The sequence below is a fragment of the Solanum verrucosum genome, unplaced genomic scaffold (assembly GCF_900185275.1).
Source record: "Solanum verrucosum unplaced genomic scaffold, falcon-dt-bn FXZP01000252.1, whole genome shotgun sequence".
Lineage (NCBI taxonomy): Eukaryota > Viridiplantae > Streptophyta > Magnoliopsida > Solanales > Solanaceae > Solanum > Solanum verrucosum.
The window spans coordinates 1,749,869-1,773,370 of record NW_026019988.1 but is presented as its reverse complement, the minus strand read 5'-3'; the positions used below and the strand labels follow the sequence as shown (position 1 = coordinate 1,773,370).

At 35.6% G+C, this 23,502-nt stretch overlaps 2 protein-coding genes across 2 annotated transcripts in view; both read right to left on the bottom strand.

Moving 5' to 3' along the window:
* LOC125818788 (putative late blight resistance protein homolog R1B-14) overlaps positions 1–23,502 on the bottom strand; it is a 128,389-nt gene that overhangs the window by 45,388 nt on the left and 59,499 nt on the right. The gene's annotated exons all lie outside the window — the stretch shown is intronic.
* On the bottom strand, positions 5,878–9,423 carry LOC125818800 (probable L-gulonolactone oxidase 6). Its single transcript, XM_049498312.1, has 5 exons — positions 8,784–9,423; positions 7,353–7,375; positions 6,885–7,140; positions 6,706–6,807; positions 5,878–6,617 (listed from the first exon to the last, which is right to left on the bottom strand). Exons 1-5 carry the CDS (start codon positions 9,397–9,399, stop codon positions 5,878–5,880), a joined length of 1,737 nt encoding a protein of 578 aa, XP_049354269.1. The 5' UTR covers positions 9,400–9,423.

Sequence of the window (23,502 nt, the reverse complement as noted above, 5' to 3'; positions counted from 1 at the left end):
GGTATATTGGGTCCTCTCTATGGGGCGTATACATCAGACTCCACATTTAGCTCATGTGGTTTTATGTCGGTCATTAGTAGCTCCCATAGTCAGATTCTATTGCATTGACCATAGTCAGATTCTATTTCAGTCTCAGCATGTTATAAACTTGGTCATTGCATTCAGTTAGTTCATGTTCAGTGCTTTCAGTATATTATCATGTTTATCTCACGTCATTGTTCAGTTATATGCTTTGTTCGGTTATATATTTTGTTCAGCTTTATTCTATCCTGCATGCTCAGTACCTTTCAAGTACTGACGCATACTCTGCGCTACATCTTCTCGTGATGTAGGTTCAGGTCCTCAGCATTCAGATCACGCAAAGATCGGTTCTTGATCTCCAGTTCAGCAACATCAGTGGTGAGCTTCTAGAAAATTGTAAATTACTTGAAGATTTTACTTGGGAAATATTTCCGCAGAAATTTGCTACGAATTTTCCTGCGGAAATAAGAAATTCCTAAATTCTAGACTTTTTTACATGGGAAAATAATTATCCCAGAAAAATTGGCATGTAAATTTGGTACCATTTCAACAAAATTATTACCTAGGGAATTATTTGGGGAAAATGATATGCAAGTACTATTTTCATAAGTAAATTCACAAGTAATGAAAAAATATATTTTTTTTATCTATCTAGTAAAAAAAATCGCTAGATAAAATGTCACGACCCAACCCATCGGGCCATGCGGGCACCTACATACTACCACCTAAGTAGGAGAACCCTCATATCCCAACAACTTAAAACATGCGGAAAATTAAATAAACAAAATAACATACTAACAAAATTCTTTATTAAAAACCTTTTAAATAATTTCGTGTTTAGACTTGTAAAGTAATTAACACTCCCAATGATCTAGTCTAAACAGGAACAAGAGCTACTTAGAGTACAACTGGACATGATAATTAAAAGACACAACTTCCACCATGCGGAAGGAAGAATAGAAGCTGTTGGAGACTTTCTTCGCCTTCACCTAATGAAACGTCACCAATCCTGCATCCAGACTATGTCAAAAGACATAGCAAGAGTAGTATCAGTACAAACACGCGTACTGGTAGGCATCATCGGTCAACCCGACGCCCACCACATAACATAAGAAAACAACTAGTAAGATCATGAAATAAATGACTCGCTTCTCCACCTCTACCCTCTCTTGAAATACCTCCAATATAAACTAGTATTCTACCTACTGTCACCCTTCTCAATCAACCTACCTACCAGATACTTGATCATAGCCTAACCATTCTACCACATAGAGAAATCCCCCAAATACAACCACCAACATTTCCACTAACCGTTCACGTCATATCCCTACTTCCCATCACATTACCCAGCCATAGTCACATAATAAATTACATCACGCTCCCTTCACACTAAACCCAATCTCTTTCCCCTAAGGTGAAATCAACCTAAGCATATTTCACCACTCACGCTACATCTATGCTTTGCCATTACAACACACGAACAACCCTTACTATCTATTACTCGTCTCTTGAAAATTTTACCCTTCCACTATACCCAATAGGTTCGCTTATTACAACGAACAATCAAATATAAACCATCATACAAGTTCCCACTAAGTGCAACATAAGCAAGTCAATACAACGTAAACTCACATGCGCATATCAAACATATACGATATCATCAATATTTAGGAACAATCACCCAATCTCATATTTTATATAACATCATTGGTCCTCTCATGGAACCCAAACCCATACAGTTAATTATGCCAAAATGTGGCAACCGATCCAAGTTAGTTATGCTGGAACGTGGCAACCGATCCCATAGTTATGCCGAAATGTGGCAACCGATCTAATAGTTATGCCGGAACGTGGCAACTGATCCATTCAACACATCACAATCACAATCACAAGTATATCTTCAAGATCACACATTTAAGTCGTGATTTCATGGCAATAATAGTTTACCCATCTCAATTACAATAAGTGTGATCAACAATGCAACATTCATATACAAACATCAATTTGACCATACTTAGCCCTAGTTCATCATCTAAGTACTTCCTTCTAGGGTTTAGTCACCATTCATCATAAATCCTCAATTCAATCTAGCATGCATTCATAAATCTAGTTCCAATCATGATTTCTTAGTCTTATTCTTGAACCAATTGTATACATGATAACAATTCGAAAGTCCCTAACAATTCATGTATCTCCTCTTTTGAAGGCATACACCCACATACTTTGATTTCTAGGGATTACTCATGGAATTTACTTGGTGCACGAAGGTCTACACACAACCCTACCATTGATTTCCATATATTACGTAGTAAGCACAAATTAATAATTACTCAATTCATAAAATCTAGCCTACTTGGGTGCCAGGCAGATGCACGAAGTTTTGACTTCGATTTGGGTTCTCCGAGCCTCGTGACAATGAATTTGGCCAAGAATCCGCAAGATCTCACCATCCTTACGCTAGAAATGTCCTTCTCCTTCCTTTCCAAGCTTAGAGTAGCTTTTCTGAGGTTTCTAGGGTGTTTTACGACTTAATTAGGTATTTTGGAAGATGGAGAAAATATGATTTCACATAATTTACATTTTGTCTCGCTTATCCCGCTCTGGCGCCAACTTACCCCGCCTTGGCGACATATAGCCCGTTCTGGCGGGACAATGGCCCAGATTTTTCCCGAATTTTTGTCCCTTCTAATTAACGACGGTTCGGGTCGTTACATAAAATTACTTTCAAATTTAGCTAGAAATAGTTACTTGAAAATTTATCTAGAAATAATTTTATATGTGACATTACATGGGGATTCATGTTCTACGAATTTTGTTGGGGATTTATTTGGAAATTTTCCTACGTGAAGAATTACTTGGGGATTTTATTGTTGTGAATTTGGTTGGTGATTTTTGAAGGATTTTACTTGGAACTATGCATACTTCAAATTTTTTTGATATAATTTTACTCAAAGTTTTTTCTTGCAATTTAAGGATTATTTTTACTTAAATATTTTCTTAAAAATATTTAACAAAATTGAAAATTATAATAATATAAAAAATGATAATGACATTAGAATGAATTTTATTGTTAAATATTTACTCTAACTTTAGGTTAAGATTATATGGTTAGTTATTCATCCAATAGAAAAATAACTATCATAAATATAATTAATTTTGATTCAATACTATTTTACATTACATTGTGTATTATTAAATAAGTCAAACATTATTTTTAAGGGGAGAAAAATTCGGTTATTTAGATTATTAATGTGAAGTTTGATTACCCCTCATGAATTGTTTTTTACTTGTATATTCAATTGATATATCTTTTTGCAAACATTTAAAATGATATAATTTTTCTATAGTAAGTTATTACATAATATTATTTGTAAATATAATTGAGTATGTTAAAATATAATTATTAAAAGATAAATTAAAATAATAAATGTCACAAATACCTTATAAGATATACTATCAATTATTGATAATAACTTTTTTGCACTTACACTTAAAATTTATTTATATTTTTCATTATTTATTTATAAGATTTTGTATGTATAATTTAATTTTTGTTTGTGTTTAATATGCTTAGATATGAATGTTCTGTCATAGAAAGTGTTAGTTTAAAATTTTCATGATATGTTGGATGGTAGTGATTTATTTTAAATATATAAATAGTGATTATGTTTCACTTTTTAAGAGACACATTACATAAATGCTAGCAAACATTTTAGGATATATTTTGTAACCATATTTATATGACATGAATTTATAATATTTTTTCTGTAATCATGAATTTCTAAATTATATTTTAAATACCTTATTTATTTAAATAAATTTAGCTTTAAAAATTAATTAAATCGAAGGAAGACATCAAAAGTTGGTGGTGTTAGTGGTACTTCTTGTAGCACATCGATGGAAGACACCAATAGTTTTGCATTTATAATGCTTTGACTAAGAACAATGATGGAATGCAATTTGAAATATGCAGAGGGTAGGCGTTGGACAGTGAGTGGGGATTAATTTACTTGTAACTAAGTCGTGTAATATAATTGGTGTGCAGCGATTAATTAACCTGTGTTGTAATATAATGGGTGGGCAGTGCAGTTAAATACTAGATTAACCCAGAAATAAGTCAATATGTGATTAGGGTTTAATGAACAAAATAAATAATAGAAGATAATAGTTAAATTGTTTATAGGAAATTAAGAAAAGTATAAATTATAGGAACCACATATTATAAGTACTAAATAACATCCTATCCCTTCTAGTTTTCTATTTACCAAAAATCCCTTAAAAATGATGTTTGCGGGATACATAGCCTTGTGCACGGGATACATTAGGTTTGATAAATTCCACATAGCGGGATACATAGCGTTGTACACAGGATACATTAGATTTGATACATTCTACATAGCGGGATACATAGCGTTGTGCACGGGATACATAGTGTTTGATACATTCCACATAGCGGGATACATAATGTTGTGTGCGGGATACATAGGTAAAATAAGGGATTTTTGAAAATTTTGAAATAAGTAGGGATAAATGGATATTAAGGTAAGTAAAGGAGTGTAGTTAAGTAATTTGTCCTTAAGAAAATTCATATTTTTTATAAAAAATTATTGGGATATTTTTAATATTATTTGCAAGAAAATTCCCAAGTAATTTATCTGCGAAATTTAAATTCCTAGGTAAATTATTTGCGGATTTTGGAATCTGCAAGAAATAATTACCTACAAAGGTTTTACCATTGGATTCTTTTTCATAGGAAAATTCGTAGGAAACTTAGTTTCCTGCGAATTTTCGTATATAATTCCTTGGAAAATCCCCATGTAATTGACATTTTTCTTGTAGTGGAGTCCTCATTCTTCGAGGACGATTGACATGATTATTTCCTTTCCTTTCAGTCTTTAGTTTCTGTTTTGCTAGATTTAGATTGGGCATGTCCTAGCACTTCTAGTCAGTTAGAGGCTTATTTTAGACATAGTTAGATTCAGCTTTAGTATTAGAGTTTGACCTTTCAGTTGTTGTTAAACTCTCAGTTTTTATATATTCAGTTAGCTTATGGGTATTCCCCATCATTTCAGTTTATCTTATGATTTAGCTTCCGCACAGTACTTTCCTAATTCAATTTATTCAGTATGCTTATGATATGCCAGCATGGTTAGCTTGGGGTCACTCGTGATCCTAGGTCCCGTGTCCGCGTCCTGGGGTAGCTTCGGGGCGTGACAGTATCGTATCTTTTAAATCCATTGTTAGGTAACGACGAAACGACCCATTTTATGTAACAATCGATTTGGTGTGATTGCGTCATCACCTTAACAATTTCTTCTCATTTTGTCTTTATTTATTACTCCCTCTGTCCCAATTTATGTGGCACTTTTCATTTTTCGAGAGTCAAAGAATTTAACTTTGACCGGACATTTGCGTATGGAATCTTCCAATTTTTTGAAATGAAATTAATATATTTGTAAACTACATAAAAAGTACTATAAGTCACAATAATTAATAATTCAAAATGTAAAAAGGATCTATGAAATACTTACGGTCAAAGTTAGACTTGTTTGAATCTCGAAATGCGAAAAGTGCCACATAAAATGGGACGGAGGGAGTATTTAAATTTCATCTATTATCCTACCTTTTCATAGTAGTTCTACCTCGTAGCCGACTTTTCTTATAGGTTTATCATTTAAATTACGGATGTGTGATATTATGTAAAAACGGAGAACGATACAATCTATCCAAACACTTATTCACTAAAATAATATAGTAAGATACAATACAATACAATACAGTACGATACAATACAACATAATACAATACGATACGATAGATTATGAAACAATACCTAACAAGCATCAAAACAAAGTGTTACATTGATGTGCATATTGTTTTCCTTGTTTGGATATCGATAGTGCTTAACGATGGATTAGTACACACCCTGGCATCTTTGTAAATTCTTCCAGGTCGACAAAAGTAACCCTTGTTTGGAGCACAATGAATATCTTTAGAGCAAATGCATAGTCCTTCTAGAGCACAACCTTCTTTGACTATGCTCAACCCATCTTTTAAGCCTAATACTTGATCTGTCCACTCACTTGAGAATAAACCTAAATGGTCATAACTTTGTTTCACTTGCAAGAATTTATCAACATTTTTGTACTTGTTGATTGCCCCAATAAATGCTACATTCCTATTTTTACCCCAATGTGGCAATGCACCATATTTGAAAAATGCTAGTTGTTCAATTTCTTCAAGGAAGTCTTCAAAGAGTCTTGGGGACATTGGGTCCTTGCTTCTGTAATATGTGATGTCAAAATCCAAAGAATCTTCTTGTTTACCCAAGTAAGCATTTGAAGTTGTAACATACCTCATGAGGATCCCATTGTATAAGTCAAGGACACATAGTGCCTTAGGCTCTAAAGCAACTAGCCTTTGGACATCTTCAATGAAACCTTTGACTTTTGATAAACTAATGGTAAATGTTGTTTGGTGAAAAAATAGACCTTTAACTCTATGGTCCCAAGGGCATGTTGCACCTTCAAGACTGTCTAGGCATGTTCCTGATGCTTGGACTTGGTTTTGAAACCCAACCATTGGATAGCCAGTACCTGAGAGAGAGAATATAATGCAATCGAATTATTAACTATATATATATATATGTTGCTTGTACATCGCATGATGAAAAAATTAACTAACCATTGTTTCTCCACCCATAAGAAAGATACTTCAATATGGAAGTGTTTATTATTGCAACTGCGCATTTTCCACCAGCATCATTTGTTGATTCTTGTATCTCCTCTAGTGAACGAAGAAAGTAGAGTAAAGTGAAAGAAAGTAAATTTGAAGCAAGTTAATTATGAGTAATTAATTATTACCCAGGGTTCTGAAAATGGCGAGGACGAATGAAGGTGTAGAGCGAAATCCAATGAAGTCATTAAGGGCATTGCCAGGAGTGCCATTAGGAACTCGATCATCGATCCTATAAATAACCTTGCGTTGACTCTGATACCACGTAAAATCAGCAAATTCATGTTGTCTCCCAAAGGTAACTGCATCTTCCCCTAAGTTTGAGTCATCCCTTTCAGAAAAGGTAATTGAACGTTTGAACACTCGTTCTAGTTTTAGTGTCACCTAAATTTAATACGGATTTGATTTAATTTGTCATTCAAAATCTAAAAGAGAACTAAACATATATATGATTTATCATGTACTATTAATTATACGTACTCATATATGATATGATTAATAATATCATAACTAATAGTACTATATGTATAATTAATTAGTGAAAATCTACCAAACGATCGATCCGATGATATATATTAACAAAAGTAGACATATACCTGTGAAACAACTCCAAGAACACCTAGGGTGTGTTTGGTATGAAGGAAAATGTTTTCCATGGAAAATGTTTTCCTATAAAATGTTTTCCTGGAAAACAAGTTGATTTTTTACTTCTTTTCTCATGTTTGGTTGGTGAGTAGAAAATATTTTCCGGAAAAGATTTTTAGTGGTTGATTTATGAATGATTTTTTTTTTTTTTGAGAAATATCTTTTATTTTTACTAGGATAGAAAATAATTTTTGAAATTGAAAATATTTTTTAAAAACAAAGTTAATTTTTTTTGGGGGGGGGGGCTGGTAGGGGGTGGGTGGGTGGGGGGTCGAGAGTAGGGGTGAAAAAATGAAATTTTGAAATTGAAAATATTTTTTAAAAACAAACTTAATTTATTTTTTTTTTGGGGGGGGGGCTGGTAGGGGGTGGGTGGGTGGGGGGTCGAGGGTAGAGGTGAAAAAATGAAATTTTGAAATTGAAAATATTTTTTAAAAACAAACTTAATTTTTTTTGGGGGGGGGGTGGTGGTAGGGGGTGGGTGGGTGGCGGGTCGAGGGTAGGGGTGAAAAAATGAAATTTTGAAATTGAAAAATATTTTTAAAAACAAACTTAATTTTTTTTTTTGGGGTGGGCGGCTGGTAGGGGGGCTGGGTAGGAGGTGGGTGGGGGGGGGTCAAGGGTAGGGTGAAAAAATAAAAATTTGAAGTTGAAAATATTTTTTAAAAACAAACTTAAATTATTTTTTTTTGGGAGGGGGGGGGGCCTGGTAGGGGTGGGGTGGGTGGGGGCTGGGTAGGAGGTGCGTGGGGGGGGGTCAAGGTAGGGTGAAAAATGAAATTTTGAAATTGAAAATATTTTTTAAAAACAAACTTGAATTATTTTTTTTTGGGGTAGGGTTGGCGAGTAGGGGGTGGGTGGGTTGGAGGGGGGAGATAGAGTGTAGGGGTGAAAAAATAAAAAATTGAAGTTGAAAATATTTCTTAAAAACAATAAAAAAAATTGAGAGGGGGGGGAGGGGCGAGGGTAGTGGATGGGGGTAAAAAATAAAAAATTGAAATTAGAAATATCTTTTAAAAATAATTTTTAATATTTTTTTGGGAGAGGGTGGGGGTAGGGGTAGGGGTAAGGGTGGGTAAAAAAAATTGAATTTAAAAACAAGTTTTAAATTTTTTTTTCTTTTGGGGGGGGGGTGGTTGGTTGGGGGGCTGGTTTGAGGGTAGAGATAAAATAAATTGATTTTTTTAACAAAAAAGTAATTGTAGTTTGAAGTTGGAAGAGAAGTTTGGAAAATGTTTTCCTTAAGTTTTGAAGGGAAGTCATTTTCCTTAAATTTGAAGAAAATGAGTTGATTTGAAAAACATTTTCCAAAACATTTAACCCAACCAAACATGAGAAAATTGGAAAACATTTTCCAGAAAATGTTTTCCTTCATACCAAACACACCCCTAGTGACACTCTAACAGCATTCAAGTCGGGGCTACCATTTTCCAATATACGGACTTTAGCATAATTATTTGCCGCATCAGCTGGTGTAACAATTCGAAGTTGTACAATATAATCATGTACAGAACTTCCCAAACCCCAGAGAGAACTTCCATGAGCTCCGGTCCCAATTAAGCCACCAATCGTTAAACCCCACCAGTAAGGCGTGTAAGGCAGGACCAAACCTGCTTTACCCGCCTCACTAATTAGTTGTCTCAATGTCACCCCACTTTCAACAGTGATCATCATGTTTTCTTCATCGATTCTTATGATTTTATTTAGGAATTTTGTACTTATAAGTAACCCGTCTTGATCACCTTTGTCTAGACATACCAATTTGGGTATGCTATGAGAAAATCGAGTTGCGATTTTCATTTTTCGATTTTCCCTTGTTGCATTTGCTACTATAGAAATGACTTCTTCTTCTGTGGTTGGAAAAACAGCTTCAGCTGCCTTGCAAATGGTTCGATCTGGGAACGTGCCATAAGTGTTTGTAATGGTGCAATTAAAATTTGTGTTGTATGAACATTTTATGGGATCTTCAGGTGGGCTAGAATTCACTAAGTAGATCATAAAGAAAATCAAACTTAGTTTTATGATTTTTGTGTCACTCATGGCTAGTACAAAGAATTGATGAAATAATTATAGAAGAACATGAATGATGTGTCTACGCAACTAACACCTACTTATATAAGTTTTTTTTAAAAAAATAAAAATTGGGGGGGAGGGGCGGGGGGGGGGGGGGGGATTCAACTATTATGCTTTTGAATCCACTAACTTGTAAGAATAAAAAAACAATTCACATAATTAGTATCAGTTATGTGAGAAATATAACTGACACTAATTAATTATATGTGTGTCTACATCAAAGTGAGGAGGTGAGAGAGGTTGATTATAAAAGATATGAGGAGATCGATGTAGAGGTAGATCAAAGAAGTATTGGGGAAAGGTGATTAGAAATTACATAACTTTATATTAACGAAGATATAACCTTAGATAGAAGAGTATAGAAGACTCATATTAAGATAGAAGGTTTGTAGGTAATAGAGGTTGTTTCACTTTTTGAGGGATCTCCATCTATTTGACTAATTGAACTTAAATACACCCCCGATCTACCATATGACATAACAAATGGTCTCAAATTCTTGTAGAAGCGTGAGACTCTTAACAAAATATCGAGTGAAGTGTTGAAAACATCCATAAATTTGACGAAAATTTAGGGGTGTATTTCACCCATGTGACAAGATCAAAAGTGTATTTAAGTTCATAATTAGTCAAATAGAGGAGTGTTCTTTATAAGATTGTCAATATTTCGAAGTCAAAACTAATAATTCATGTCGAATTTAAGATGTTCACACTACTTCTCTCTTTGTTTTTTAATTCATGTTGATGTTAAAGTTGAAGCGAAGAGATATAATTCCTAGAAGATAGGACCATATTATACTAAACAAGTATCATAATATAGGTGTAAAGACATTAGACATAGCATATTTTCTTTAATTTTATTTGGGTCAAACACATCATTTTTAACTTGCTTTTAAATTTCAACAATCTTGTTCCATTTTAACACTCCAATCTATTTTTCATGTATCATTTAATTAAACACAAAATACTAACCGGACAGATTGATGAGATATTATTCCCTTTTTAAAGCGCGTAAGGAATTCTTATATATATATATATATATATATATATATATATATATTGTTTCAAGATAAAATTCATCCTTTTTATTTTCTTATTTTTTGCGGTGTGAATATAAATATTTTATATGGGTTGAAGCTCAATTTTTAGACAAGCTTCTAAATTATAGTTTAAAATTCATTTACAATATAAATAAATTATCTTTTAGATATTTGTTATAATATATACCTCTATTTTAGAAATTTGTCAAAAATAAAGTTGATATATGTAAATGTTTTTCAGTCGTTATTGAAGGCGTAAAGGTCCAATAATGTCAGAGCTATTACTATATATATTCAATTTATGTGACACTTTTTTTAGTCAATCCTAAAAAAACATATTTTCTTATTTTGATAAATATTTATAACACTATCAACTTTTTATTCATGTTGAATCCCACATATTTTACAATTTTTTAATAAAAATATATTCTTCAATTTAAAATTTTATTTATTTTAAAAATAGTTTAATAACATATTAAAATATTTCTATATTTCTTAAATTTGGTACTCAATTAACATATTAAAATATTTCTATATTTCATCTCTTTTCATCCTGACTGCTCAAAAATCTATTTCCTGCAAAATACAAGCAAAATATCATCACATCTACTAACAAATGCTTAAGACACACACAAATTTCAAATTTAAAGCATTAAACGTAATGTAAATCCTCGGTACATCAACTACAAGTTTAATAAATCTTCATTTTGTTAAGTCACACGGTGCCACATAAAATAAAATGGAGAGAGTACGATATTTTTTCATATGGTACAAACAATCTATTCACGTCATGAGTCCTTATATATATATATAAAATATAAACTCATGAGTAAAGTTTTACATTTTAAGAAAAAAATAAAATCACAATTTGAAATTTGAAATCCTACATTTTGAAGAGTTTGGAATTGAAGTTTGAAATCTTACTTTTTAAAGAATTTGGAATTGAAACTTGAAATCATGATTTGAAATTAAAATTTATACAAATTTATTTAAAAATAATATTTCAAAAAACAACTTAAACTTAAAATTCCAAATTATATGTCCAAGCTACTAATTGCTCAATTGCTCTGACATTTGGTAAAAAAGAAGAAGAGATCCCCACATAATTATTGGACATGTAAGTATACAAGAAATGAATAATTATATGGTGGATATAAGGATGCATAAATAAAATGCCAAACACATTAAAATGCCAAATACATGCATGAAGGTTCAATGGAAACATCGTCCAATGGAGGAAGCTACTTGGGAAACCAAGAGGGACATGCGAGACAAGTATCCCCAGTTGTTCAACGATTCAAGTACTACTCTACCCTTACTTTAGCCAGTCTTTCCTAGTTGATCACTCGGGGACGAGTGATGGGTAAATTGGTATCTATTGTAACGACCTGATTCCGTCGTTAGGGAAAAGCCAATGGGGAAAGAATGGGGCTAGAAAACTTTTGAGTCGTAACTTGAAAATTCCTAGCCTAGTCCAAATTTGGAAGAAATCAGAGTCAGTGAGGTCTAGGGAAATCTGGTAATGAATGGGGGATCTAATTATGAAATTGATCACATGATTAGATACCTAAGAAATTGAGGAACCTGTATGACTTTATGGAATAGAATTCGGGCGAGTAGAACTCCCGGAACTAATCTTAGTGTGGACGGGTAGCTTTTGAATGTCATGGGTTGAAGGTGTGTTGTGAAATGGGGGTTTGAAACTCTAATTTCGATGTTCTGTGTAACATCTCGCAAATTGAAATAGCTAGGAAGAAGCTAGGAACTTGAAATAATCATTTTTGGAAATAGTGACAAATCTAGAAATTTGTTTAAGTTAGGAAAAGTTGAGTTTTGACCAACTTCAAACGGTCATAACTTCTAGGTCAGGATGAGTTAGAGGTACTTAAAGATATGGTAGGAAAGATCTTGGAATGATCTTTCCAACGTCACTGAGTTTGTGCGATTCTGAGTTCGTATGAGTAAGTTATTCCCTTCGAAAGTTGGGATGTTCGAATAAGGAAAGTCCAATCCGGATTTTTTTGAAGGGTAGTTTGGTCTTTTCTTTACCCAACTTAATTAATTCGTTTTAAGAGTTTAATTGGGTCAAATCAAATTTAGTCAGTTTTAGGAAATTGGAATTTACGCTAGGGCTTGGAGAAAAGAGAAAGGAGAAGGGGAAGCATGAACGTTCAAGATTCATCGAGATTAGCATGTGGTTTTCGTTGGGGGTGATCCCTACAAGGTATGTGAGATCACATAGCGTTGGGTTAGTTCACCCACGTGCCAAGCATGTTTAATTCAACGTATTTTCGTCCTAAAAAGATTGAGAAATTTATGTTCTTGATAGTTGTTCTTGAATTGATTTCGTTCTTGAATATGAGTTGGGATTAAGGAGTTTCTTGATGATTAAGTGTTGTTTCCTTGAGTTGTTTGGGTTAGATTTTTGTCCATATGATTTGGGTACATGAATCTAAGGTGAATTTTGGAAAAAGAATCAGATTAAAATGATTTAGGATCAGAAAACGAGTTGAAAAAATCGCCAGACGCACCTGGGGAGGGCTAGGCGCGTCTCCCCCCCATAGTGCCAGGAGGCTGGGGTGGCGTGCCTGCAGTGCACCCAAAACAATCCCCAGTAAGTTGGGGCCTGGCACGGCGCTCCAGGGACGCGCCCGGATCGAGGTTTTTCACCAGTTTTTCGTCGTTTAACCTATTTAAGTTATTCTAAAGTGTCCTAACACTTTCCATTGATTCTAACTACTCTAAATTACTTCTAAACACCTAGAAATCATTCATAAACATGAATCATAACCTTGAATCCATAAATTCAAATTCAAGAAAAGTCAAGAGCCAAGTCTAGGAAGTTTTCAGAGTCTTTTCAAGAAGTCTTTTGCAAATGCTTTTAACCTTGTTTTAAGACTTAAAATTCAAGTTGAGTAAAGAGTAAAGAGTATAGATTGAAGTTCATTTTTTCAAAAAGTATATGGGGACTAAGTATTCCCAAAGAGATTTAAAATATTTTTCACATTTAAATAAGAACGGAAACTGAGATTTCCAAAGAGCCTTCGGGCTAGTTTTCAGTAAAGAGTAATAGCTTTTTAAATGAAGCAAGCAGGCAAACTGAGATTTCCAAGATAGCCTTTGAGCTATGTTTTTGATCACTAATCTCAAATCACAGAAAAAGTATGTTTTTAAACATAAGAGCTAATACTATATTTTTGGGAGTAGTATTGAGCACCGATATGGGGATGCAAGTTTACATTAACTCAAGTCTCCATAAACCAGTGGCGGACCCCGGATTTTCGTTCAGGGGGTTCGAAAAATAAAAGTATAAACGTGTATATATAAGCCAACAAAACAAAATTTCAAGAAAGTAGTAGTATTTAGTTTTAGTGGCGGACCCTTGAATTTTTTTGGGTTTAAAACCACACTTTTAGCATGTTTTATAAAATAAAAAACTAAAAAAAACGTGAAAACGGAACTGAAACCTTAAAAAAATAAAACTGAAAAAGAAAAAAATAAAACACTAATGCAGGGATTCGATCCCTCAACATGAGACTTAATTTTTAGGGAAAATACCACTGGGCTATCTCTTTCTCCTTGTCATTGAGGGGGTTCAAAATATATATATTCAAATAAATACAGAAAATTACCTTATATTACAGTGTAATTTTTTGCCGAGGGGGTTCGGGTGAACCCCCTGGAACCAACGTGGGTCCACCCCTGCCATAAACCATGTAGCCATCATGGGTAGAAAAGAGATACTTTTTAGATGAATCCTTTTCGCACAGACTAGTGAATCCACTTAGTAGTTCAGGTCCTATACCATGGCAAGGTATAGGATGGCCCGGGCAGCGTGGGGCTAATAACGTTGTATCATCACTATAGTTCTTAAGTGATGGTTGTCGGTTAGAGAAACTCCCACAACAGTAATTGCATGGTTCCTCAAGGGGTTCTGCTTAGTATGGATGGGGGTATGGGACTTGATTCATGCATTGCACAAGTAGACTTTGAGAGGGATTATGATATGTCTTTTATGTTTTTATGATTACGAGTTGACAACATGTTTTAAACAATTTTCTTTTTCTTTATATTGCACTTGTTTTAAACTGTTTTATAATGAAATGAGTTCAGTTAAGTATTCATGAGTTGAGAAGAGCCAAGGTAAGTGTTTCTTTTAGATCCTTTTCAAGCCTATGTTGTATTTAGCATTCCAACTCGCATACTCGTACATTCAATGTACTGATGCCAGTTGGCCTGCATCATCTTATGATGCAGACACATGTAACTAGGATCAGCATTTCGACGCATCGTTGATCCAGTGAGCAGTTCAGAGTCTGTTGGTGAGCCTCCTTGCATTCCAGAGGATCCATTTCATTGTTTTCTAGTTTAGTTCATTAGGATGTTATGGGGTTTGTCCCAACAACCATCTCAATTGTAATTAGAGGCTTCATAAACAGTCAGATGTTAGTTCTTTAGTCTTTTCAATGTCATTATTCCATGTTGAGACTTGAGTTTGCCTTAATGGCTAGTTGAATGTTCCTTGATAACATTCCAGTTTATTATATGAACTTATCTTTGTTGAATTTAAGTCTTCCGTTGAGTTAAGTAAGTCAGGCCAAGGGTTCGCTTAGGGCCAACAATGGTCTTCGAGTGCCCGTCCTGCTTAGGGTGTAGGCTTGGGGTGTGACAAACTTGGTATCAGAGCACATAGTTCAACAGTCCTAGGGAGTTTATGAAGCCGTGTCTGTAGAGTCCTAGTTATCGGTGTGAAGCACGCCACATCTATAATTAGGAGGTTGCAACATTTAGGAAATTCCTTCACTTCTTTCATACTCATTTCGTGCGTTAGAGTTTTATCTCTAAAAAGTTTCTTTCTAACTCGTGCTTACGCGTAACCATTTGTGAGTTGGACTGTTTTGAGAGTGATTTCATGGGGCGTTTCTTTCCCCGTGATCTAAGAGAAACAAAGAGATCGTTGCTGACAAGAGGAGCAGGATGAGTTTATTTGTTATTGGGTTGCCTCGTCTGTCAGATAAGGAAAGTAAGGCAGCCATGCTAATAGGTGGCATGGACATAGCAAGGCTGATGATCCATGTGCAACAAGTTGGGAAGGACCAGCTGAAGGATAAAGAATAGTTTGATAGTAAGAGGGCTAAGACATCAAGGAATGAATTCGGGCAGCGAAAAAGTAATGTGAGCCGGTCTTCTTTCCAACATAAGCAGAAAGGACCTGCTCCATCATCTACTAGTGCACCTGCACCTAAGAACAAAGGTGAGTACAATGGTCAGAATTCTCAGAATTTCAGAGCTAGACCTGCGCATTCGCAAGGTAGTAAGGCACAAGGGAGTACTAAGACTCCTGCATATGCTAGGTGTGGTAGAAACCACCAAGGTAAGTGTCGTTATGGGCATATAGGTTGCTTCAAGTACGGGCAAGAGGGTCACTTCATGCAAGAGTGTCCTAAGAATAAGCAGGGAAATGGTAATGGGGGCAATAGAGCCCAGCTTTCTTCAATTGCTCCACCAGACAAAGCTTTACCTAGAGGGGCTACTTCTGGTGCTGGCGGAGGAAAAAAACTGCTTATATGATATCAAGAGTCGCTAAGAGCAAGAGGATTCGCGAGATGTTGTCGCTGGTATGATCCAATTCTTTGACATTACTGTTTATGCTTTGCTAGATCCAGAAGCGAACTTATCTTTTGTAACTCCAGATGTTACTATGAATTTTGATGTTATTCCTGAGCAACTTAGTGAGCCATTCAGTGTTTCTACACCTGTTGGTGAGTCTATTCTAGTAGAGAGAGTCTATCGTGATTGTCTCGTTTCCGTCAATCACAAGAGTACCATGGATGATTTAATTGAGTTAGACATGGGTAGATTTTGATGTCATTCTTGGTATGGATTGCGTTCATGTCTGTTATACCTCAGTTGATTGTAGAACTCGAGTTGTCAAGTTTCAGATTCCTAATGAGCCAGTCATAGAGTGGAGTAGTAGTTCAGCAGTGCCTAAAGGTCGTTTCATTTCGTACCTTAAGGAGAGAAAGTTAGTTTCGAAGGGTTGTATCTATCACTTAGTTTGAGTTAATGACTCTAGTGTTGAGGTACCTCCCATTCAGTCAGTTCCTATAGGAAAAGAGTTTCCAGAAGTCTTTCCTCATAACTTACTCGGAGTCTCTCCTGAGAGAGAAATAGACTTCGGCATAAACATCATTCCAGATACTCGTCCTATCTCTATTCCGCCAGACAGAATGGCACCAGCAGAGTTGAAAGAACAGTTAAAGGATCTGTTAGATAAGGGCTTCATTCGACCAAGTGTCTCACCTTGGGGCGCTCCGATCTTGTTTGTGAGAAAGAAAGATGGTTCCCTTAGGATGTGTATAGGCTGTCGTCAGTTGAACAAGGTTACCATCAAATAAGGTTAGGGAACACTAATCCAACCTTAGAGACTTCAAACAAGACTCAAATCAACAAAAATATTTTTGGGGTTTTCTTTAAAAACGATTTTGATTCTTTTTTTTTTTGTAACAAACCCAAGACTAGAATCGTAGAAATGAATCTAAGCATTGCTCTAACACCAAATGATGTAATTCTCAAAAGGGATTACGGAATAAATACAGAAATTAATGACAAGAAAATAAAGATAGATAGATAGATAGATAGATAGACACACAAAGAGGAAACAAAAGCAACCAAAGGGTATAGTAAACCCTAAGACCTCAATTCGTTAATCCTTCAATAGCACCTAACTCTTACGTAGACCTCAAGGGAATCGAATTCACCTTGCAACCAACGTTTCTAAGCAAAGATCAACCAAAAGCTTTACCAAGCTCTCAACACTCATACAAGAGTTTTCAGTATTCAATATTCAAAATAGTCTACCCTAAAATGAACCCAAACTAGCTATTTATAGGTTTAGGCACTTACTACAAAAATGGGTCAAAAAATGACCCAAAATGGCCAATGGACGAGTTAAGTCGGGCTTGTCTAGTGGACTCGGCGACTCGCCCATTGGGTTGGCAATGGATCCTGCACTTGGCAACGTCCTAGAACTTTAGGCGAGTTGGGGTCATCGCCCAAGCCATTGGGCGACGTGCCGAATGGCTCCTGCTCGCCAAAAGTGGCAGTGTCATCAATTGTCCTCCCTTCGCTCGCCCAAGCGATCTTTCACGCATGTGAACCTCTCCTTTCCATCAATACAAGCTCAAGAACCCCTAGATTCATGAGCAATCCTTCAATACGTTGAAGTTCCCAAGCTTGGTCGTGAGTGGATGGCCTTGAGGCAATCTGAATCGCATTACTTCTCACTTCTTATATGTTACAGAATGTTGGATGTATTGACAATCATAGTTTCTGCATTATTACTCTGTATTACTCCAAATGTAGTTAGTTCATATGTTACAAATTTCTTTGGTGCAACAACTCACAAGCTGTCTGTGGCTTTCTATCACATTATTGTCACTCTTAATTCCTTCTTTATTTTTTGTAATCTATGTAACCTCTAGGCCATTTTTCTTCACTATTTAACATCTCATTATCTTTCTATTCATTGCTAGGAAGACTTCCTCAACTATAAATAGTGGTGGACTTCATTTGTTTTTGTGGACACAAGAAAAATATAGAGTGCATAAAGTTTGTCAAAAAGAGATAGAGTTCTTATTAGTTGAAGGGAATTGTTCTTTTTGTGGAGCTTTGGACTCAACTCTTGTCCAGAGTTTGTTGAGTTGTATTTGTAATTAGGTTGTTGTCCTGAATGGACAAGTCAAGAGGACTACTATTGGACCGGTGAATATTATTTGTTGCAGTGGACTTGAATTTCCTTAAAAAGAGCGAGATATCTGCGCCTCAGCCTGAAGATATTTTTATTTCTTCATTTTATTTTCAATTGTAATCTTTTAGGGTGTGTTTGGTATGGAGGAAAATGTTTTCCAATTTTCCCATGTTTGGTTGGCTTAAATGTTTGGAAAATATTTTCCATATCAACTCATTTTACTCAAATTTAAGGAAATTGACTTCCCTTCCAAAATTAAGGAAAACATTTTCCTCAACTCTACTTAATCCTTTAATTTTTTTTCTTACCCTACTCATACCCTGTACCCGACCCTCCCCATTCAATTTTTTAAAAAAGTTTTCTTATTTTTTAAATTTCAAATATATTTGTATCCCTACCACCAACCCCCCCCCCCCCCCCCCCCCTCAACAAAAAAAAATTAAATTTTTTTTTGAAAAATATTTCAAATTTTATGATTTTTTCTTTTACCTCACCAACCCCTTCTACCCCTACTAAAAAAATTGTTTTTGAAGAAAATTTCAAATTTAGTTTTTAAAAGTTTTTACACCCCCACCCCGTCAATTTTTTTTAAAAAAATTATTTAATATTTCAAATTTTTTGAAAAATAAGTTTTACGCAGTTCCCACCCTTACCCCCCTCCCCACCTCGCCACCCCCACCCAGCTCATCCCCGTCATTTTCTTTTTTAAAAAAATGTTTTTGGAAAATATTTCAAATTTTAAAAATAATCATTTTACTCCACCCCCTACCCCCTCTCCCGCCACCCCCACCCAAACCATTCCCGTCAAAAAAAAATAAAGAAATTTTTTTTTGGAAAATATTTCAAATTTAAAAAAAAAATCATTTTTTAAGCCACCTCCTCCCTACCCCAAATCCCCCACCCAGGCCACCTCCGTCAAATTTTTTTGAAAAAACAAAATATTAGTTTTGAAAAATATTTCAAATTTTGAAATATTTCATTTTTTATGCCACCCCCCAGCTAGCCCCCCACCCCTACCGCCACGACCGGGTCCTAGATCAATTATTGGGATTGATTTTCATATCAGAAATTATTTTCCTAAAGAAATCTTTTAATCTCAAGCCAAAAGTAAAAGATATTTTCTGAAAAATATTTTTCATTCACCAACCAAAAATTAAAAAATATTTTCTAGAAAATATTTTTTACTCACCAATCGAACATTAGAAAATAAGTTAGAAACCACTTGTTTTCCAAGAAAACATTTTCTCGAAAAACATTTTCCATGGAAAACATTTCTCTTCCTACCAAATACACCCTTAATCTTATAATTTCACTAACAGTAATTAATGGCATGTGAGTTGGACAAGACTTTTAACAACTCATTATGTTTTAATTTTTTATTTATCCGAGAACAATTCATAATTTATCTCTACCTAGTTATACACATTATATTCAAAATCACCCGCCACAACTTATTTCTATCGAATTTTTATATTAAATCAATATATGGATGCACTTAACTATTAGTTTCATTCTCGAACTATTATAGTCTTAAAAACTATTAAATAATTATCATTCTCGAATTGTGATAATTATTTAACAATAATAATATAATTGTTCTTATATTATTTTTAGCAATAATAGTATAACATGGGTTTTTATATTTTAATATTATCTAACTGTACATTAGATTGAGAAAAATTATTGAAGCACCCCTAAACTCAGCGTGAATTATTAGTTTCATTCTCGAACTATATAGTCTTAAAAACACTCCTTTTACTTGACTAATTGAACTTAAATACAACTCTAATCTTTCAACATAAGTGAAATACATTTCTAAATTCTCGCCAAGTTTACGAGTATTTTCAACACTTCTCTCAACTATTTATTTTGAGCTTCATGCTCCTATAAAAATTTGAGACTACTTGGTATGTCATGTGGCAGATTGAAGGTGTGTCTAAATTTCATAGCAAAATAGTGTTGGAGTTGATGGTGTTCAACTTTGGAGCAACTCCGATGTCATGATTATATTATTAGTGACATTTTCATTGACAGATGGCGGCGACAACGAAAAATTACGTTAAGGAACCATTTTAGACCTACTCCTATAGTTAAGGGACTATTTATGTCATTTTCTCGAAACACAAGTATCTTCTTCCTCCGTCTCTCAATCTATGTGCTATGTTGCGGTTAGGATAACAGTCATGAAGACAGACCATACCTAGAATACCATCAAAATTTACCATGTCTAACTCAACTAAATCAACCATGGTGCTCTTGTGATTGACAGAAATGACATAATCACGATAGACTCTATCAGCTAGAATAGACTCACCAACAGGTGTAGAAACACTGAAGGGCTCACAAAGTTTCTCAGGAAGAACATCAAAATTCATCGCAACATATGGAGTCACAAAAGATAGACTCGCTCCTGGATTTAGAAAAGCATAAACATCAAAAGTAAAGACTTTGATCATACCAGTGACAACATCTGGAGAATTATCTTGCTCTTGATGACTAGTGATAGCATATAGGCGGTTTGCTCATTTGCCAATCCCTGAAGTAGCTCCTCTAGGTGTTGCTCTATCTGGTGGAGCAACGGAAGAAGATTGGGCTCTATTCCCCTTATTTCCATTACCTTGCATGTTCTTAGGACACTCTTTCATGAAGTGGCCCTCTTGATCACACTTGAAACAACCATTAGAGCCATCGCGACATGCACCTGGGTGGTTCTTACCACACTTAGCACATGTAGGAGCCCAATTACCTCCTTGAGCTACGCTACCCTATGACTGAGCAGGCTTAGCTCTGAAATTCTGCGAACTCTGATTATGAAACTCACATATGTTCCTTAGCGTAGGTGAACTAGCAGATGATGGAGCAGGTCCCTTATGCTTTTGTTGGAAAGAAAATCGGTTCATAGTACTCTTTTGTTGCCCTGACTCACTCCCGGTCTTAGCTTTCTTGTTTCTAAATTCTTCTCTTCCTCAACGTGCTACACATAAACCATAAGTCTCGCTATGTCCATGTCCCATATTAGCATCGCTGCCTTGCCTTTCTTACTTGACAGATGAGACAACCCAGCAACAAACAGACTCATCCTGCTCCTCATATTAGCAACCATCTCCGGAGCATATCGGAAAAGTTGGGTGAACTTCAAACTGTACTCATGAACACTCATAGGTTCCTACTTAAGGGTAAGGAATTCCCGTACCTTGGCTTCTCTTAGCTCACGTGGAAAGAAACGCCCCAAGAAAGCACTCTCGAACACAGTCCAACTCAAAACTGTTGCATCATTAGCCCTACTCTTCTTCCACTGGTCAAACCAAGTCCCAGCAACACTTTTCAGTTGATAGGCAGCTAATTCCACTCGCTCAGTATCGGCAACGTGCATAACCTTAAACACTTTCTGCAGTTCCTCTATAAAGTTTTTTGGATCCTCTGCGGTGCTTGAACCAATGAAGCTTGGAGGATTCATCCTCAAGAACTCACAGATCCTTGAAGTATCAGCCACTTCCTATCTATCCCCTCTTTGTTGCCCAACTTGACTTAGCATTCAGATTGTTTTCCGAAATTCAGCATTAGTGACCTTTCCTTGGGGTTGCACTTCTGGTGCATTAGGTACCCCTTGTTCCTCAACGTTCCTCCTAGCAGGACGACCTCAGACAACTCTTCGTGGAGGCTTGATTTGAAAGACACGCGCAAGCAACAAGTTAGAAGGAAACCCTTTTAGAGATTTAACTCTAACGCACGAAATGAATATGAAAAAAGTGAGTTAGTTCCTAAATGTTGCAACCTCTAAATTATAGATGTGGCGCGCTTCACACCAATAACTAGGACTCTACTGACATGACTTCATAGACTCCCTAGGACTCTTGAACTCTGTGCTCTGATACAAAGTTTGTCACGCCCCGAGCCTACACCCTGGACGAGACTGGTACTCGAGAACCATTACTGGCCCCAAGTGAACCCTTGGCCTGATTTACTACTCAATGGAAGACTTTACTCAACATTTCAAGACAGCTTAAAAGATGAATTCAAAATCAAACTTATAATGTATAAAGGAAAACATTCAACTGGCCATAAAGGCAACTCAAGTCTTAACATAAACAATTAAAAATGGAAAGACTAATGAACTATAACTATCTATCTATGAAGCCTCTAAAAAAATTAGAGATGTCGGGACTGTAACATTCGGCAATTTGAAATAACTATGAAGAAGCTTGAAATTGGAAATAGTCATTTTTGGAAAAAAATTCAAAATCTGGAAATTTGGTCAAGTGTGGGAAATCAGTGAGTTTTGGACAACTTTGAGCAATCATAACTCCTAGATCATGATGAGTTAGGAGTATTTCCAGTTATGATTGCGAATCTTGTGGAATTATCTTTCCAACGCCACTGAGTTTGCTCAATTCCGAGTTCGTATGAGCGAGTTATGCCCTTTGAAAGTTGGGCAGTTGGCAGGGAATCCGTCCGGAAATTTTAAGGGCATTTTGGTCTTTTCCCTAGCTATTTCTTTTGGGGTTATATTGTTGTGTTAGGCTGATTTTTGGATCATTTTGTCCCATTTTAAAAGAGTGAGAGTGAGGGTTTTGAGTGAAGAAGAGAAGAAGAAGAGAAGAAGAGGAGAAAAAGGAGATCAAGCAAGTTTCCGTCGTGGATATCATCAGGGGTGATCCCTACTAGGTATGTGAGTTCATAGTGTTGGTTGGTTCTTTCCCCCACACGCCAAACTCATTTTTATTAATGAGAAAAGATTGGTTGTGTTGTTGAAGTTGTTGGTTGTGTTGTTGATGTTGTTGATTGTGTTGTTGAAGTCCCTTGTTGAGTTGGGCATGTTTCCGGTTGTGTTTTGGGTTGAAATCTATTGTATGTTGAGGGATTTATGATTCTAAATGTTTGGGGCTGGAAACCTTGGAGTTTAGAAGGTTTAGAGTTGGAGAAAAGAAGGAGAAAAGTCGAAGTTGTCGAGGAAAAGGGGTGGCGCGTCGCGCCTTGCAGAGCGCCCCAAGAAGTGTTCTGAACTTCACCCCTTGGGGCGCCGCGCCCTACAGAGCGCCTCAGCTGGCCTTCTGAGCTTCAAGGGCTGGCGCTCCGCGCCAAGGATGCCAAGTTCCCCCCTTCTTTTCACACTTTCTCATGCATGTTCTTTGGTATTGTACCTATGTTTCCTAGTTGTTTCCAACACTCCAAGGTACGTTTAAATGTCAAGAACTCATCTATAAACGTGTGGTCATATACCTTGAATCCACAATCCAATTC

Excerpts from the sequence above, each read along its gene's own strand:
- LOC125818800 (XM_049498312.1), bottom strand. The coding sequence starts at position 9,399 with ATGATCTACTTAGTGAATTCTAGCCCACCTGAAGATCCCATAAAATGT. Across the intron at positions 7,376-8,783 it reads TAGAGTGTCACTAGGGGTGT|GTGTTCTTGGAGTTGTTTCA; the intron begins GTTTGGTATGAA and ends AACACACCCTAG. Across the intron at positions 7,141-7,352 it reads TTCTTGGAGTTGTTTCACAG|GTGACACTAAAACTAGAACG; the intron begins GTATATGTCTAC and ends TATTAAATTTAG.